At 26.8% G+C, this 19309-nt stretch overlaps 1 protein-coding gene across 2 annotated transcripts in view; it reads left to right on the forward strand.

Annotated features, from left to right (window-relative positions):
* LOC111624728 (probable serine/threonine-protein kinase roco5) overlaps positions 1–19309 on the forward strand; it is a 95937-nt gene that overhangs the window by 21962 nt on the left and 54666 nt on the right. For both annotated transcript variants that reach the window (XM_023367649.1, XM_023367650.1), the window contains exons 2-4: positions 4699–4959; positions 11872–12109; positions 17338–17498. In XM_023367649.1, coding sequence (XP_023223417.1) covers positions 4699–4959; positions 11872–12109; positions 17338–17498 — 660 coding nt within the window. The remainder of the gene's footprint in view (positions 1–4698; positions 4960–11871; positions 12110–17337; positions 17499–19309) is intronic.

The following is a 19309-nucleotide window of genomic DNA, read 5'->3' on the forward strand; positions in this document are numbered from 1 at the left end:
TTTGGGTCTATAATCCTTTGAGTCATAACTCCAGCTTTATTTAGTAATCCTCCTCATTCACACATCTCCAAGTATTTGAAAATATTTTCTTTCCGCTCAAAAATAAAATATAAATAAAGGTTTACGGCTTTGTGAAACTTCTTTTTTGAGTTTACACCGTTGAAATAAATAAATAATAAAAAAATTAAAACATTTGTCAGTTTTGTTTACATGTTTATTGGGCCGCGGGTTTGACACCCCTGCTATAAACCATTTTACAATGAAGGAATTTCAAAACAGACTATATATTGCATTCTTCAACATTTTGAGAGTGGATTACCACCACAGAGAATAAAGAGATATGGTAAAAAAGTGAAAATTCTAGCAAAAACAAAATTAGAAGGATTGAAGAGGACCTTTGAAGACAACAACAAGATTTTCATTCAATCTGTAGCCCTAAAACTGAAAATTTTATATAGTTGGTTCCATGAGAATTTGAGAACAAAAACATATATCAAATATTGAAAGGAGCAGGTAATCCTGTCAGAATGAATATCTGTAGGTCACTGGCAAAGACAAAGCATGGAAGGTTATTGTGAAAGTTCTCTGAAAAGTTCTTTATTTTGGATGAATCTTATTCACTGAATTGCACTCAACAATCAATAGAATGGTGGATTTTATACCAGTGATATCTTTACACCTGGCAAAGTTTTGGTTTGGATTGCAGCAGAATCAAAAGGATTGAATCAAACTCTGATCAGAATACATTCATTTAAATATTGCTGGGCAATATTTAAATGAATGTATATAACATTGCCTGATTCTTTACATTCAAAAAAAGTTTTCTCAAGCAGAATGTCTTCTGGCAAATATCAGATCTTTACATTTTTTAAGTATTAATGGTGGACAAGTGCAAATTTTTTTCCATAATTATATAGATTTTTACTGTTTATAGCAATTTGTTCTCATTATTTAGTTAAGAAATGATAAAAAAATTTCATTTTTCACCATAATAAATGTAAATTAAATATATTAAAAATTTTAATATGCATTTAAAATATATTTCTTTATATTAATTCTGATTAATAATAATAAATGTTTATATAGAAGTTACAGAAATGTTAAGTAAATAGTTTCATGAAATATAAAACATTATTAAATCAATTTAGAAACAAAAATATAATGTTTAAATGAGCAATTATTTATTGTGGCAATGCCAGGCTGCAATTTTTAATCATATTTTTAATTTATTTAATTTAAAGTATATGCTCTCCACCTCAAATTAGTACTGTAGTGTCTTACCCCTGTACATCATACTTTTTTTTTAACAATAGAATCGTACTAATCATCTTGGAGGTAATGGATGGCCGCCATCAGTTAGATGAAACCTGGCCGTCTTTCTCCATCCATTTCCATCTCCATAAAGACTGTCTTTATCAGAAGGTGGTAAACGTGAATCAGTTAAGTCCACGACCGCGTTTTAAACTAAAACAACATTTATTTACAACAATCTTATGAGTACACTTGAGAAAGAGCTACACGTGTTCATGTCAGCAATCACCCAGCAAGAAAAAGCAACAATACCCAGAATCCCATCCAGAAAAAACCCTTGTCCCTGTTTTTTAATCCGGGATTCACGGGAAACTCCTAGAGGAGTGGCACCATCTCACCAGTCCGTGATTTGTCGCCGCAATCTATTAACTGCTTTCAGGGAAAAATTTTGAATTGAAATAACATAACTTCCAACATAAACAGGAAGTTCACATACAGTCAATCAGGGCCTCCTGCTCTTAAGGTTTTCATATCTGGTCTTAGATTTCATCTATCTAATTCTGTTCTCAAGATTAAGGAAAGATAGACATACGATGACAGTGGGGAATTTATAGGTCTACAACTTTTTTCAAATTGCCCAATGAACATAACTAAAATTCAATTAGATGTTACAATTGATTAACATTTATGACTTTTAATAATTATATGAATCTGAACTTAAAATTCAAATTTTTAAATGATTTTTCTGGAATGTTCTTGATCATATTCCAGAAAAATCTTAATGATCTGTAATAAATTTCTACAGATGAAACCACTAGTAAGCCAAATTACACTATATATACTAGATTTAATGGACTAAATGGCATAATTTTAGCCTGTTATTAGTTTAATGTAGAGCCTGAATTTCTATCTTTTGATCAATATAATTTAATGAATTATTATATTATATTAATTGCAATAATATATATGGTAATAGTTTAATGCAAACTATAAGAATGTCTGTATTGTTTCTGTCTATATTTTTGTGATATTTTATGTTAGTAAAAATATATTTATAATTTAAAATATAACACTGAATTAACTACATGACTAATATGTCTAAAAGGATTTATAAAAAAAAATTTGAAATAAGTAAATAAAAAAGAATTTCTTTTTTCAGTCATGGGTACCTTTCACATATAATTTAGCTAGAATGTTATTTCCCTATTAATTAAGATTGCTTGTTTCTTAATCTCTATCACTACAAAGACTCCTTTCTAATGTGGATGGTAATAAAATTTAAAGCATCACAACTCTTCTTGAAAAAACTGGAGACTGTCTTATTTGCTTTTAAAATCTTTTGTATTTCTTTGTAAGATATTTAACAATGTTCCAATTGTTTAAAGTTTATGTTTACTTTACATCATGTTTAGTTCATGTTTAAACTTTAAGATATGTTTGATAACAGAATCAATGCTTGTTAATGATCAGTATAGTGACATGCTATTGGTAATACTGTAGTAATAAAAAGAAAAGTGTCATTTCTGGCATTTAATTATAAATAATTTTTGTAATTATATTAAAAACAATGTTTATTTTAAGATATGATATATAATTTATTGATGATCAAAATATTAAATAGTAATATATTACAAAAAATTTTTCAAATATTTTTATTAACTCAATTCTTGTTAGAAATCACATATCAAAACTATAGTTGGGTAGTCAAGTTGATGAGTAATGCGGTATAATTTGAATTTAATTGAAAATAATTCATTAACTAAAATAATATTTTATATTTAGGAAATTACATTTATTATTTTAAATAACAATAGACTTTTAATACATGTTCTACATATTCATTGGTGATAGATTTAAACTTAAAAATAAGAGTGGATTACCACCACAGAGAATAAACAGATCTGGTAGAGAAGCAAAAATTCTAACAAAAGCCAATTAATTAGTGTTTTTGAAGTCAGTGACTTTCAATTCTATTTGTAACCTTGAACTGAAAATTAGTTCACTCAATGAGACTGAAAACAAAATAAAAAAAAAAGCAAGAAGCAGGTCATTCTGCACAAAACAAATATGCAGAGATAACAAGCAAAAATAAAAGTATGGAACTTTATTGTAAAATTTCTCTGAAAGTTCGTTTTGGATGATGAATATTCACTGTTTTGCACTCAACAATCAATGTAAATGGTAGATTTTATACCAGTGATACCTTCTCTACACCTGTAAAGTTTTGAGGAAAACTTGAGAATAAAGTTTCAGTTTGGACTGCAATGGGACTGAAAGAATTGTGTCAAGTCCTAAACAGAAAATTAAGTTTTGCTATCAATATCCACTGATATTTAAATGAATGTATATGACACTGCCTGATTCCTTACATTTAAAAGAACTATTCTCAAGCAGAATAAGTCTTATGGCCAGATCAAGCATGATCCCACTAAGTCAAAACTGTACTGGATTATCTGTGACATGAAATCACTTTTTTTTTAAACATAAGTTTGTGAATAATGCTATTTTAGTTTAGTTAATTTAGCTATTTTAGACGAGAGTTTAACATATTAACAAAATAAAAAAAAATACCTGATTCTGGTAGAGAATTAAAATCACCACAGAGAAGAAGAGGAATGTTGTTGACATCGTGTTTCTGAGAACTTGGATAAAATACTGCATTGGCTTCTTCAGCAATAGTATAAAGTTCATGCATTAGCATCATGGTTTGGATAAGTTTAACATCACAGAATTCTGGATCCCAATGAATATGAGCTGTACATGCTAGAATTGGTTGTGCATGATTCAATTCTGGTTGGAGACCATTTGNTTGTTAATGATCAGTATAGTGACATGCTATTGGTAATACTGTAGTAATAAAAAGAAAAGTGTCATTTCTGGCATTTAATTATAAATAATTTTTGTAATTATATTAAAAACAATGTTTATTTTAAGATATGATATATAATTTATTGATGATCAAAATATTAAATAGTAATATATTACAAAAAATTTTTCAAATATTTTTATTAACTCAATTCTTGTTAGAAATCACATATCAAAACTATAGTTGGGTAGTCAAGTTGATGAGTGATGCGGTATAATTTGAATTTAATTGAAAATAATTCATTAACTAAAATAATATTTTATATTTAGGAAATTACATTTATTATTTTAAATAACAATAGACTTTTAATACATGTTCTACATATTCATTGGTGATAGATTTAAACTTAAAAATAGTTATTTTCTAGTGAAATAATAATAAGTAACTTTTATATTATATTAATAAACAGCATAATTTAATTAAAAATTTATTTCCATTTATAATGAAATATTCAAAATTTAAGTTGTTAGTTAAATAATTTAATGTTTATTTTCTGATGAATACCTTTAAAATTTAATTTGAATTATGTAGTAATTCTTTTAATTGTCACTGAATTCTTTTGGTTATTTTTGATATTATAGATTATATTCCATCTATCGTACCAATGGATGTTACCCTTACCTACCAGAATTAGACTACCAAGATGTGGTCACAATGAGTGAGGATATTACACCACCTTCCACAATAACTGCTGTGCCAGTAGAGTCTATGCTTTATTATTATGGAAACATTTCCCGTGAGACTGCTGAATGGATTTTGTGGGACAGAGGATGCCAAGATGGAATGTATCTTATACGGGAAAGTAATACTGATTATGTTTTATCCTTGTGCTATCAAAAAAGGTAAAAGTTTCATTATCATTAAAAATTTTAATGCATTTAAAAACTGATATTTATTAATTGAATGGATACTAAACTTTTACACATGTTTAAAGTAATTAATAGAATTTAAATGAGTATATTAATTTTCAAAATTTTTATTTATTTCAAAAATCTATTTATTAGTCTTTATATTTTACAAAATGTATAAATTTTAAATCAAAATAAATTTCAAAAAACAAATAATTCATAGTATAAATGTTTTTTACAAATTAGAATAAGAAGAGATAAAATGTAAATAATCATAAATAATAATCATAAACTTAAAAAAAATGTTTGTGTGTATGTGACATAATCTTAAAGTAAAGTCTTAAAATCTCAATTAAATCAATACACTGAAATATTTTTCTTATGTTTTAATTTGATTTTTAAAGTAATCACATCATAATCTTTATTCAGTTTTAATTTTTGTTATAGTGATGAAACAAACCATTTTTAAACTGATTTGAATCTATTCTTACTGCTATAGTATTAAAAATGTGAGGTTTTTAAAACAGACTGTAAATAATTATATCCCTGTTTGCTAAAATATTAATTTTATTTTTAATGAGAAGTAATATTTACATTATGTAAGGATGATAACAATTCTTTTAAGTTTCAAGGAACAAGTTACTCTGAATAACAAAAATGTTGAAGTGGGAAAAATTTTCCAAGCCTTTTTGGCCATAACATCTCATCTTCAAGAAGAAAAACCCAAACTAAAAATTTATAAACATGCAGAGGATTTTGAATTTAAATTATTCCAAATAATTTCTAACTCTGACAGAAAGCTTGGAATAGTTAAAATTTCAAGGATTTCTGCATGTTTAAATTTACAATATTTTATAATGGAATAACTGCTTTTTTTTTTCTGAACTTATACAGTAGATCCCCCTATAAAACCGTTTCCTATAGTTATGATTCCTATAAAAATTGTGGCATTATCCGTAAACAACGGTAAAAATAACTCCTATAATACGTAAAACGTCATCGGGCAGCCGAACTACTTACCCGCCGTCCGTAGCGCCACGCTACGGACGTTTAGGCGGATAAATTGAGTTTAGTATCGTCTGTTCATATAATTATATATAAATTAGGTACTGTACATATAATTATATATTAATTATATATAAATTAGGTACTGTATATATAATTATATATTAACTTAATTTATTGTAACTTTATTATAATTAAATATATATTTTTCGCCGTCTAGCGTCACGCTACGGCGAGTTAGGCGACCTATCGTCTGTCCAGTACTGTAATTTTATACATTTCTTGTGAAAGAAACATTTCTTATTTAACGGCCATAAAAATTATTTATATTAAGGATGTCTCCAAAGGTCAACGAAGTTTTCGCAGAAAAATAATATCAGAAATCGCGGCCGCGGTTTGATGCGCTGTTCCGCGACGAAACCAAGCTTTAGCAACGGGCGTAGTCGAACGGTACACACTCGGTAAGCAATCCTACAATTTTTTGTTTATAACGTAGTTTATACGGATTATTTTCAAAAAAATATACGTATTTTGGAAATGTTGAGTCGAATTAGTCTAGAATCGATTAATTTTATGAAAGAAAACCTTTCAAACAGCCGTAGTCCGTAAACTATGATTCCTACAAAATTGATTCATAAAGAACGGAACGTATCTACCGTCTTATAGGGGGATCTACTGTATTTTGTATATTTCATTTGTATCCAACAAAGTAAATTAATTATTTGTAATATTATTTAATTACTTAATTTTTCTATTAATTATATATCCTTTTATTCATAATTAAAATATTGTAACAAATAGAATGTTTTTCAAATTCAGAAAAAGAAGGGAAGATTTGAAAGAAAGCTTTTAAGTCGAATTATTTAATGTAAATTATTTACTGTATAAATGTAAGTTTTCATAAAAAAAAGCCATTATGTAACAAAAATTATTTGGATTAAATTGTATTTTTTAATTTTAAATTTTATAAAATATCTTGTGATTCATGTAATTGTTTGATTTTGGTTCAATATTAATACATTCGTAACATAATTTTTACTTCTCCCAATTTTGGTATAAATATATTAAATAAAAATAAAAAACTGGAAATTAATATAGATTTTTATAAATTCTTATATGGAGTTTTACTTAATAAACAAAGACATTTTATTTCCATATGTATCACAGAATCTAAATAGAATTTTTGTTTTATCAGAGATAACGAGGAATCAATTTTAAACTTTGTTTTTAATTAGCATTTGAATTGAATTTCCTGTGTAGTAATTATTATTACATTGTTACCTGAAAGAGAATTATATTGGCTTTATTACAAACAAAAATCATTGTTGTTACACAAATAGCTTAAGAATAGTCAGGACAAAATTTTTCACAAATTTTTATTGCAAATTTTGAACAATATATTTCCTGTATTATACTGAAAGTAGAACATTAATTTGTCTACAGATAATTATACTGCTTGCTATGAGAGTCATCTTTGTTAATGAAATTTTTTGAACTTAGGAAGTGTTTGCTTCTAAAAATTTTTTATGTTCTGTTGTTCTGTTACATTCTAAAAATATTTCTAAAATCTGATTAATGAATATTTTGTCTCCATTTTTACAATTTTTGGATGAAGTAGTTGGTTCAACTGTAAGTCCTGCATCCTGTACATAAATTTATTTTACTTTATTGAGAGAAAATCCATCTTATTCTTTAATAAGTCAATTTATTTTTACAAAAATTAAACAGATTATATTTTCTTATTAACCAAATGTATTTATGAGGATTTATTCATTCCATCTTTCATTTTCATCTCTTGTCAATTCCATTTCAATGAGTTTATTGTATTGAACCACTCTTGAGACTCTAAATTGCTGGATTATTTTTCATGTTTTATTGAGGTTCATTTTTAATTAATTAAATAACTGAACTTGTCTTAAAGAAAGACAGTTAAGCTGCATTTTTTTTCAAACATTAATAATTATAAATTAATTTTGATTTTAACATAAATAATTTAGAAAATTTTAGAAGAAAATGACAACCCATAACAGAGTTAAACTTTTTCTGGTTGATAATCTAGATCGGGTGGGAAATCATTGGCATTCATGCCAATGACTTTTTTCTAGCACAAAATCCAAAGCGCACCTTAAAAACTAAATATCCAGCATCTTTGCTGAATTGTATATTTTAACTTAATTGAATACAACTTTACTCAGTAGATACTAAATGAAAATACAATAAAGAAACAAACTGTTTTAGTAGTAATAAGAAAATTAAACAATTTTATTTCCAAGACATCTGTGACTGACTGACAAGCAGGGTTGCTAATTTAGCAAAAAATCTTCCAACTTTAGCTTTCCCATAGTGTTGTTTAGCTACTAGACCAAATGATATGTTCCTAAAAATTTTTGTTAGCACATGAGAAAATTTTGCATCATAGGTTTGACAATTTTGGCCATACACTTCAAAAGGTTGCCCATTCCTGATCTTTATAGTATGTGAAAAATAATCTGGCAGTTTGTTCTTGCATTTGGCTAATAATTTTGATTTTGGTTATTATTTTATATATGTATATTTTAGAAATTTCTGTGGGAGTCTGTCTATTCACACATAGTGTTGTAACTATCCAACAAATTTCTATTATAATCACTTGTAATCACTTGGTATATCTAAATAAACTTTACAGATTTTCTGGCATGTAATATAGAACCTGTATTATAGTTTTTATCAATTTATATTAGCATTGTAATCTATATTCATAGTTAAAAGCTAGATATTATATTCATAAAGTTATGTCAAATGATATAGCCTAATCTTATCATTGTTAAAATAGTAAAAATATTATAATTAAAAAAAAAAGCAATTTAAATTTATTGATATTATATCAAGAATGGCTTTTATAAAAATTATAGTTTTGATTAAATTTTGTTTTTGCTGTAGTGTTTTTAAAATATTTTGTCTGTTAGCAGAGAAAAAACAATAACAATGCAATAAAATATAATAAAAAATTAATGAATAAATAAATGTTTGCATTTATATATTCAGTATTTTATTATTAATTCATTAAGTTTTTTTTCATAAAAATTATTTTATTTTATTTTTTAGTTGCTTGTATTTTACTTTCTGAGTTGTTACAGAATATAATTATAGAAAAAGTATGGTGATTGGTCAGATTTTAACCCCCCCACAATTTTTTCATTTTTTTGACACTGAAGTTTTGACAATGAAGAAGCCCAAAAAATGTAAAAACAATCCTTATAAAATTCTGTGTGTATGTGTTGATTTCTGTTTTGCATTATGCCTCAGAATTGGACGAACCAAAAATGTTGAAACTTGGTAGGGCATTGATACTATTAAATTTTGATGGTTAAAGATCAAGGAGTAGGGAAATAAAAGGGATCATGTATCATATATCAAGTAGGAGTAGACTTAATGAAAATTTTATTTTTTTATTAGCTCTTATAATTTTTTAGACTTTCCGCTATGCTCAAATTTAAGCTTTTTGTAATAATTAACAATATAAAAATTATTTTTTTAATAAAATCTCATAATAGATGATGTAATACAATTTTAACTTTGTGTTAATTTGTTTGTTTTTTAAACTTAAATATTTTTTAAATAGAGAAACTTCTAATAATTCAACAAAATTATTCCTCTTTATGTTAAATTCAAAATTAATTTATAATTATTAATGTTTGCGTAAAAATGCAGCTTAACAGTCTTTCTTTAAGACAAGTTTTTGTTGTTATTTAAATTTTATATTGTAGTATAATTGAAAATTATTGGACTTTCTTTCTGCTCTCTTAACCTCCTGTTTGAGTATTGGAAAAAGTCAAGCAAATGCCCTTGCCAGCTTTTTTGATTAATTTATAATCACAATAGTACAAATGTAAATAGTATTAATGTTTTGTAGTCTAAAATAAAATAAAATTCGCTGAGCATCATTTATCCATTAATAAATTTAAAAATTATATAAAAATATAAGAACACCTTGTTCTAGCCATTAAAAATTCTTCAAAAAAGATTGATATAAATAAATAAATAAAATTTTTATTTGTTCAGTAGTAGAACAAAAGCAAAAACAAGAATTAAATTTAAGCATTCTTTTGAGTATTTGAAATTTATTAGCTGTGAAAGTTCAACATAATTTTAATTAGAAAACTTCTACTACTGTTGATAAACTAGTAAGATTTGAAAGCATTAGGGTTTATAAATTTAAATTATAAATAAAATAAAACAGAGTCTTGTTTTGGTTAATATGAGTAATATGGAGTGTCAAATAAATTCATTCTTAGTCTTATTGCAATCAGATTCATCAAAAATGCAATATAAAATTAATTCATTCATATAGAAGAGCTCCTTTTTAATATGTCATTTGATAAATTTACTTGACTTTAATAATAATTTTATAATTTATTAATTGATTTTAATATAATTTTTTTGTGTAATAAATTAAAAATATAAGCTTGTGTAAAAGATTATTATTAAATTAAAAAGTTTTTAGAAAAGTTTATACTTATTATTTGTACTGACCTCTGTCTGTACAAACAATGAGTTTAAACCAGTTTATTTAAATATTAGAATTTTGCTTAATAATAAAGAGCCAGATGTAGTTTTATTTCATTTTACTAACTTGTTGCAGCATAATTTATCTATCTGTACAAATTATTTTGTATTTATTTTTGTCATTTATGTTTTAATGATGATAATTCAATTATATTGAACACAATTTTTACTCAGATTTATGTTTTTTTATACAAATTTATACCGGTTTTTTACAAATTTATACTACTTTATTCACATTACATGAAAAAATATATTCTATGGTTGATTTGGCTCAAGTATTGTGTAATTAATATATGTAGTTTTTATTACAGATAATTTGAGATATTTATGATAAAAGTAATTTTAACATTTTATTGTTTTTCTATTTTTTAATACATTTTTTAATTTTTAAAATTAAATATTTTAATTATTTGGTTATTAAAATTTATTAATTATTATTAATTTATCTGTTGTTTAAAAATAACAGATATCTGCTGATTTTGTTACTTTCATTTAATTTATGTAATTTATAAGCTATTTTTCTGTAAATAAACTATTGACATTGTGGGTTTAGGTCCCTCTCTGGGCAGACATTGATTAGTCCAAGTGGTATGTTATAAACCAATAATGGATAAAAATATCCATTGACTACATTGTTAAATGATTACATGTTCAAATGGGCCTTGTCACTAATGAGCAATTAATTTAAACTCCTTTTTAGCATTTTAAATGTGTTTTCAAGATGACATTATTATGGATCTTTATTAAGACAAGTAGTTAGTAAATGTGCATGCAGAAGAGCATGAAAATAGTGGTAAACACCTATTTCTTATTATTATTCTAATTTGATGATGTTTAAAAAAACCTAATAAAATTTATTATTATAAAAATTTTTCTTTTCATAAACAAATCTTAAAATTTAGTTTGAGATTTTTGTTTTTAGAGTCAGGGAAATATGATTTATCAAAATTAAATTAAAATTATTATAAATTTATTAATTATTAAAGTCTCTAACAGATAATGAAATGTCTGTTTTACAGTTCACAAATTTATGAATTGTTAAATTAATATCATTAGTCTAATTATGGTATGGAATTTTCCAAAATTATTTGGTAATACAGTAGAACCATGATTATCTATGCCTCAATTTATTGAGGTTCTGCATTAATATTTGTTTATTAAAATATGTAAAAATTATTGTATTAATTTTTTGAACTTATTAAATATTCATAAAATATATTAAACACTCAATTTACATAAAAAATATGTTAAGAATGCTATACAAACAAAATTATGTAAAATTTTAAATAAATATTTGCATATACAAATAAAACAGACTTCAGAAAATTAAAATAATTTTTTAAAATATTTTTTCAGTGTTCTTCATTATCGCATAAAAAAACTCTCAACTGGAGAAGTTGGTTTATGTGGAGTACCACGACAAAGATTTCCAGGTCCTGTTGAATTAGTTGAAGGAGTTGAAGGTTTAGCATGTAAGCCAGTAATTCCATGCAACAAATCCCTCGATTCTGTTTTACCTCTCACTCATTGGGGTGTTACAGAAGAAGAAATTAGAAAAGCTATGCTACAGAAAGCCCGAGAATGGGGAATTGATGTAAGTATAGATGTAATAAGAAATTGTTCTTTTGTCAATTTCTTGAAAATAAGAATGGTATCTACAAGACAGTAAGATCTACTGCTAATTTCAAGTTCATAATTTAAAGTTATTTCAGTAAGTCAAAACAGTTTGACTGTCTGATTTTTATTGTCAAAATTTAAACTTTATATTACTTTTATGAATAATCAGAATTTGCGGGCGTTCGAAATATCTTAAATCCACACGACTAGCAGCGCATGCGTTGAGGAGCGATCATACTAATTGTGCGACTCTTGGTGCTTTTTGCAGTTTAAACGCTGGTATAAAGTAACCCATATTTCGGGCAAGTTGAGTGTGGGGACGTTGCATGCGTCTGTGGTCATTGGGAGGAGCATTCCCAAATAAATGTAATTCTTCTGTTATTCTGACCAACGGAATTATTGAACGTTATAATTTAGAAATAGACAAGAAAAATTTTCCGTTTTCTACTTGGAATCAGAATTTGTGTTTTTTTTTTTTACGTTTATGATAAATAAACATTCACTTTGCAAGTTCAGTATCTTTCAGTTGTTATTTTACCTTTTCTGCCTCATGATCACTAAGAAGGCTTTTTTCCCATGTCCATCATGGGTTTGCTAGACACTCAATTGAGGTGGTCAGATGATGAGGAACGAGACTTCACTTATCTGCTCATGAAAAGTTTTTGAGTTTGCCCAGATTACTCCTGAGACTATCCAGAACAGTATGCTGACATCTGAATCACCTTGGTCATCCATCTATCACTTTCAAGTTTTATAACTCATCTTTGGAAGTAAAAACAGTAAATTCTATTATAAATGAAGATTCAAACTTCAAAATTTATTAAAAAAAATTAAATTAAAAAAATAAAATGTTTAAAAATGCATAAATATCTGCCTAGTCTTTCATGTCACCTTTTAGCAGACAATATCCTTCTATTATTATAATATTTACTGTTAGAGGATATTTTGAAGTTTTTGTGTTTATTTGTACTAAAATTTAATGTTTCTGCTTCTAAAGATTAGTTACAAACTTGAAAGTGCACTTTCAGGAAAAGTTATTTGTTAGAAGCTGTAGTAAAGCAAAAATTTTATTATTTTTGATTAATATTGATTAGTTATTTATTGTAGTTAATTTGTTTTAATTTCTAAAATAATTTCTTATTTTAAAATAATTAAATGAGAAATTGTTGGATAATGTACTGTACAAATGGAAAATTCACAAATGCCATTTCTTCTTCAGAAAAAAATATAAAAACAAATGATATACTCTATTATTTAAAATATCTATATTAAATTATAGATATTTTGAATAAATCAGCTTGAAATATTGTTTAATGAAATAAGAATTTCATAAAGCAATATTTAATACAATTTGAAAAGAAGAAAAAAACAACTAAGATTTTTTAATATAAATTGAAAGAAAATGGCATGGCCTCTCTTAAGCAACATTCTGTTATAATATTCTGTGTGATGGGATGTAAGTAAATGCTATCAAGAAAATATTTATACAGGTATACCTCGAGTTACGTCGTTTCGAGTTATGTCATTCTCAATTATACATCGCTTGTCAAAAAATATATGGAAAAATAAAAATCAAGTTTAACCCCTTCATGTCATTTTATTCAACTTTACGTCCGTCTGCCACAAATATTGAAATCGTAATATCACTATAAAAACGTTAAAGCACATAAAATCATATTAAAATATATACATTTACAGTAAATGTTAATATAATCATCATAAATCCTATAGAACGAAACATGAAAACTTCTGTGTTGTCATCTTATTTAGCAGTCTTTAAGTGCTCAATATTGGTGTTTTCCACAGTAGCTCCAATATCTACCATTTGGTGTCATTGTCAGCGCCACTCGATATTGGTCAATTTAATATAAATTAGTTTATTTTCTACTGTCACAAGATAATTTTAATAACTGTATTTGATATCTAACCTTACAATCTTACAAAATCATCTTATTTTATAATGCCTTAGAGCAAACCACATTCACAAATAAAGAGTCCGTGATGTACTGTAAACATTGCCAAATTGCAAACATGTACATTTACAAGTAGTACTGTACATATTAGCCTCTTTGTGCTCTCTGAGCGGTAAGGGGCCTAAAACCACAAAGAAAAAAAAAAGTACTGTACATACATGAATTCGTAAATTTAGATTACTTTTTTCTGTACTATAATAAAAACTAAAATTTATTTGTTTGTAAGCTTAAAATAGATTCTTATTAACCATATATTATTAAAAATTCATTTATAAATAAAATACAAAATTGGAAATGATTATTTGTGGTTTAGCCTAGTGACAAGTAAATTTGACTTACGTCGCCTCTCCTGGAACCAATTACCGACGTAAGGCAAGGTATAACTGTACTATATTTCAAAGAATACAAATAAATATATATAAGCTCTTAGCTCTTTATTAACATTTTATTAGTTTAATTTGTAATAAAGATATTCAGCATGCATTGACATAACAACAATTCAAAGCTATTACTCTATTCTTTGATAAAGTTGATAAAAGGAGATAGAAAGTTTTCAAATGAATAAAATGATAAATTAAACTATTCATATTAATAGAATAAATAGTAACCAAAAGATATATCAAAGTTGATGCAACCATATTGCTGAATTGCTGGTCTTAAAAACTGTATTGTTTTCATTAATATAAATGGATTCCAGATTGTTTCAAGAAATGATTGACAGAAGTCTAATTGAAATTTATCTGGAATATTCTGTATTGAGTTTTAGTTTTTTACATAAATCTTCTAGAAACATATTTGGAGTTCTGATATTCAACCTTTGATAGGAACCTGAGGTTATGTAAATCATAGTTTTACTTGTTTTAGAATTTTTTCTTTATCATTTCATTTTTTGATATTTTTATGCTTTTGATTTACTAGGAAAATTATTATTATTTTATTAAATAAATTACATTTTTTTATGTCCTAATGTCTAATGAATTTAGAGAAATTTTACAATTATACTATTGGTCTGTTGATTTTTGTTTTATGTAGAATTGCAAAATCTGAAATAAAATAAAGTAACTGAAAAATAAAACTTTTTAATTTTAATTGTTTTGTTTCTGTTTTTAAATTGTGTAAATTAATTAGAAAATTGTACATTATAAAGAGAAGATATATATAAATCTTTAGATTCCTATTTAGGCTTACCAGATGCCCTGCTTTGACTGGGATTGTCCCAGTTTGATGATGTGGTCTCTGCATCCTGGCCAGTTTGTCATTTTGTCCCAGTTATTTAGTAAAATTTTAAAAGCGCCGAATATACAAGAAGTAAAAATAGTGCAGCCTCAGGTAAAATGGCGATTTGGCAACTAAAATATCTCCTCTGTTACACTCACTGTTGTCAATCTAAGTATTTTGTATCTAGATCTAAGTACTTTTAATGTTGTCTAGATGTTTTCCCCAAAATTTATAGCATTTGGCTTAATTAATGAATTTAATGTTTTATTTTTTCATCCAGATATTTTTTCACAGAATTTATAATAGCATGTGAGATTCAGATAATTTTATTTCATTTTTTACATTTTGTTTCAATTAGAATTGGCAATGCTGAAACTTACACTGGCATGTCATTGTTGCGCATGTCCAATCTTAGTTGCATTCAAATTGCTAGTTGGCATTTGCAACTATTTTGTACTGTACATTAAATTAATTTAACTTCCAAAATGCCAAAAATAACTGTGTGTTTACTGATGAATTAAGAAAGGATTATCTGTTTTTGAAAAAAGTTTGTGATGGTATTGACAAAGTGAAATATGAACTGTGCTTTTCAGAATTTTCAGTAACTGATAGTGGGCATTCAGACATTAAAAATCACTTGAAATCTATGAAACATAGGCAAACATAGCAAACATAGTAGCAGCGGAAGTAACTTCCTCAAATATATCATCATATTTTAAAGGTACCAATTTATTTCTGTTGTGAGTATTTTCTCAAAATTGTCTTGGTTTGAGAAAAAAAAATATTATGGTAAAGCCTATTCCTATTAGAAATTTAAATATGAATATCAGAATTTCATAAATAAATAAATGCTTACTGGAATTAATTAAATAAAATAAACAAACACCTTTCTCTATTCCAGCACAACGTTTAATATGTTAAAAACGTTTTCGACTGTTTTAAGCGATCTTCTTCAGTTCAAATTCGAACCATATAACGAACAAAGCATTCAAAATAATACAAAAATTCAAAGCACTTATTCATGACTTAACATTAAAGCGCATGCCCATACTCATAAAATGAATAGATTAAACCAAAATAATTAAAAATAAACCAAAAATTATATATCAAGAAATATTATAAAACAATTAATAACGCTGCCTACACGGTTGCAACAGTTAATCTATGTTATCATAAAATGACTTCCAGGCTGTTGATAAACCTTCAGCATCCCTGTGATTGATGCACTGTGCAGTCATATGCGCTTTGTGTATCTCAACTTTTTCCAGGTGTTTCACCACTTGCGTTGATCTTGTAGGTCTAATAATCACTGCCTGATCCCAGCAATTCCTTGCTGCTTTTCAAGGAATTACACAAAGTTGACCATGAAAAATAAATGTTTGTAAAAAAAATTTCAATTACAAAGTTCAGTCATTATGGTTAAAAGTTTGTAACTATTCATTGTCCAAAAATTACATCAGAATAATTGAGAAGATCATTATTAGATTCAGATCTATTAATTCATATTTATTCATATTTATGAATTTATGTTTGTCTAAGGATCGTTATTTGATCCCAAAAGAACTTTGGGATACCTGTAATAATTAATATTTGTAATTTTCAGTGATAATTATTGTTTTGAAAAATTAATAGCTATATAAACAATAAATTCATAAAACTTATATTTAAGTAAAGCCAGATGATTGTTGCAGTATCATATTGGCAATGCATTTGCATGGTAAGCAAGAGTTGTGGGTCAATTCTTTTCTTCTAGAAATTGTAAATTAAAAATAATTTATTATAATTATTAAAATTATCATGAGATGGCCGCCTAACTGCCTACTTTTAGTCAAATTATTTTACATCTAATTATTAAGTTATCCTTATTATAGTCTGATAATATGATAGATTGTTTAAATTTATAGCTTAATTGAAAATGAATTTAGAATTATAAAATTTTATAGGTATAAAATGTAATTAAAGTTATCTTTTACTAATTAAGTCATTAAGAGTAAAAATGTTTATTCTTTTAAAGGAGGACAAATTGGACTCTAGTTTGACTGAAAACTATAGTGATATAAAATTATTAATTACCAAAACATTACATGAAATACAGCCTTGGTTCCATGGCCGTCTGTCACGACTGGCTGCAGAACAGCATATAGAAGAAAGTGGACATAAAGATGGAAAATTTCTGTAAGTATTCTAAGTCAAAACAAATTTAAATGATTTCTTTAATTAATGCTACTTTAAGTCACTAATTAAGGAAAGCACTACAATGAGCATAACTAGTTATACTGTAATGCTATATAATAATAACAACAACTCTGTTACCTAAATACACACATATGACCAAAAACACACAAAACCAAAGTCAGTACTTTCAGGCCTATATACATATATTAGTCTATTCTGCTGTAGTCACTGTAGTTGCATACCATGGCACTAAACTACAGTCACAGACAGACACAACTAAAGCACAGACAAATCATAAACTTGCCTGGCAAAGAAGGCTAGAAACACAAATAAATAACATTAGACAACAATTAGGCAGGATGACACAATACGCTAAAAACAAAACACCAGACTTAATGAAAGAGGTTAGAAAAACATCCAAAAAATTAATTCACAGCACAAACATCACAAAACACATGTACAGGAATAATTGACTTTCTGAAACAAAAACTAGCAACTAAGTTGTATAGATTGAAATGATATAAAATAAGTATAGACTACTATTAAAACAACAAAATAAGTTATTCACTAACTTTGAGATATTTTCTGCAGACACCTACATACCAAACCTACTGCACAATCACACCAACAGAAAAACAGCTCACAAGTTATTGATCTTCTCTTTGGTCCTTTCTGGTCACACAACAATGAAGAAAGCTGGATCAAAGAGTAAGAAGAAAATGTGCCTAAGACACTTCATGCCCTGTGCCAAAATAAGCATACACAACATCCAGTATGCAGTTCAAATAATATAGAGGGAAGACATCTGATGCAGATAACATTTACAATTTCTGGTACAAAAAAATGTACATCTCTGCACTGGGATCTAGCCGAAAATTTATATGCACAATCAACAATCCACAAGAGATGGCAGTATTTCTTACACCAGGACATCATATATATGAATCCCAAAGTGACCTCAAAGATTCTACACAATATAGACCAATTACATGCCTTTTACACTCTACAAAATACCCCATTCATGCATTACAAATAAAATATACCATTATGTAAAACAACATAAACAGAAATACAAACACACACAAATAAAACAAAGACTCAGTACTAAGAAAATCTGAATGCAAAATACACATTTAAAGCTATCAACCCATATGCCCTTTCTGTACTGGCTTATTCATTTGGAGTTATACATTGGAGAAATAAAACCACTCCAAAGGAAAGCATGAGCAACATTAACAAAGTTGTCCTGATAACATCATATCCTAAGTTGTCCATAGAAAGGCTAATTCTTCCTCATAAAGAGGGAAGAGAAGGCCTCACAGATATTTTAAACTTGCACTACAAACAAATATAGAGAGTTTTTCTGTACAAAACAAGAAACATCACAACTACACAGAGCTGTAACTTTTGTAGACAGAAATAGTACATCATTAAACTTGCATAACACTGATCTGGATCACAATCCACAATCATAACACAATCCACATCATCAGACATCATCAAACACAAACATCATCAGACAATCGTAGACTCAGAAGCTCCCTGGTAGGCATCCCAACAATCTCAGTCAGGATCATTTCACAGAACTTCATCAAAACTAATGGCTAACTCATGGGTGCCCATTTCGAGAGATGGAAGGGTTTTTGATTGCCAAGTGATAAATACAAGAAATTACAGAAAACACATCTTAAGACACAATATTCACAGATGACACTTGTAGAAATGCCACATGCATGAAACTATATAACACATTACATTAGGTTGCAAGCTTTTAATACCAAACTGGTTACAGAAAATTCTGTAATCCCAAA

Source organism: Centruroides sculpturatus, unplaced genomic scaffold (assembly GCF_000671375.1).
Source record: "Centruroides sculpturatus isolate CEXI.00-Female unplaced genomic scaffold, Cexi_2.0 scaffold396, whole genome shotgun sequence".
Taxonomy (NCBI): Eukaryota; Metazoa; Arthropoda; class Arachnida; order Scorpiones; family Buthidae; genus Centruroides; species Centruroides sculpturatus.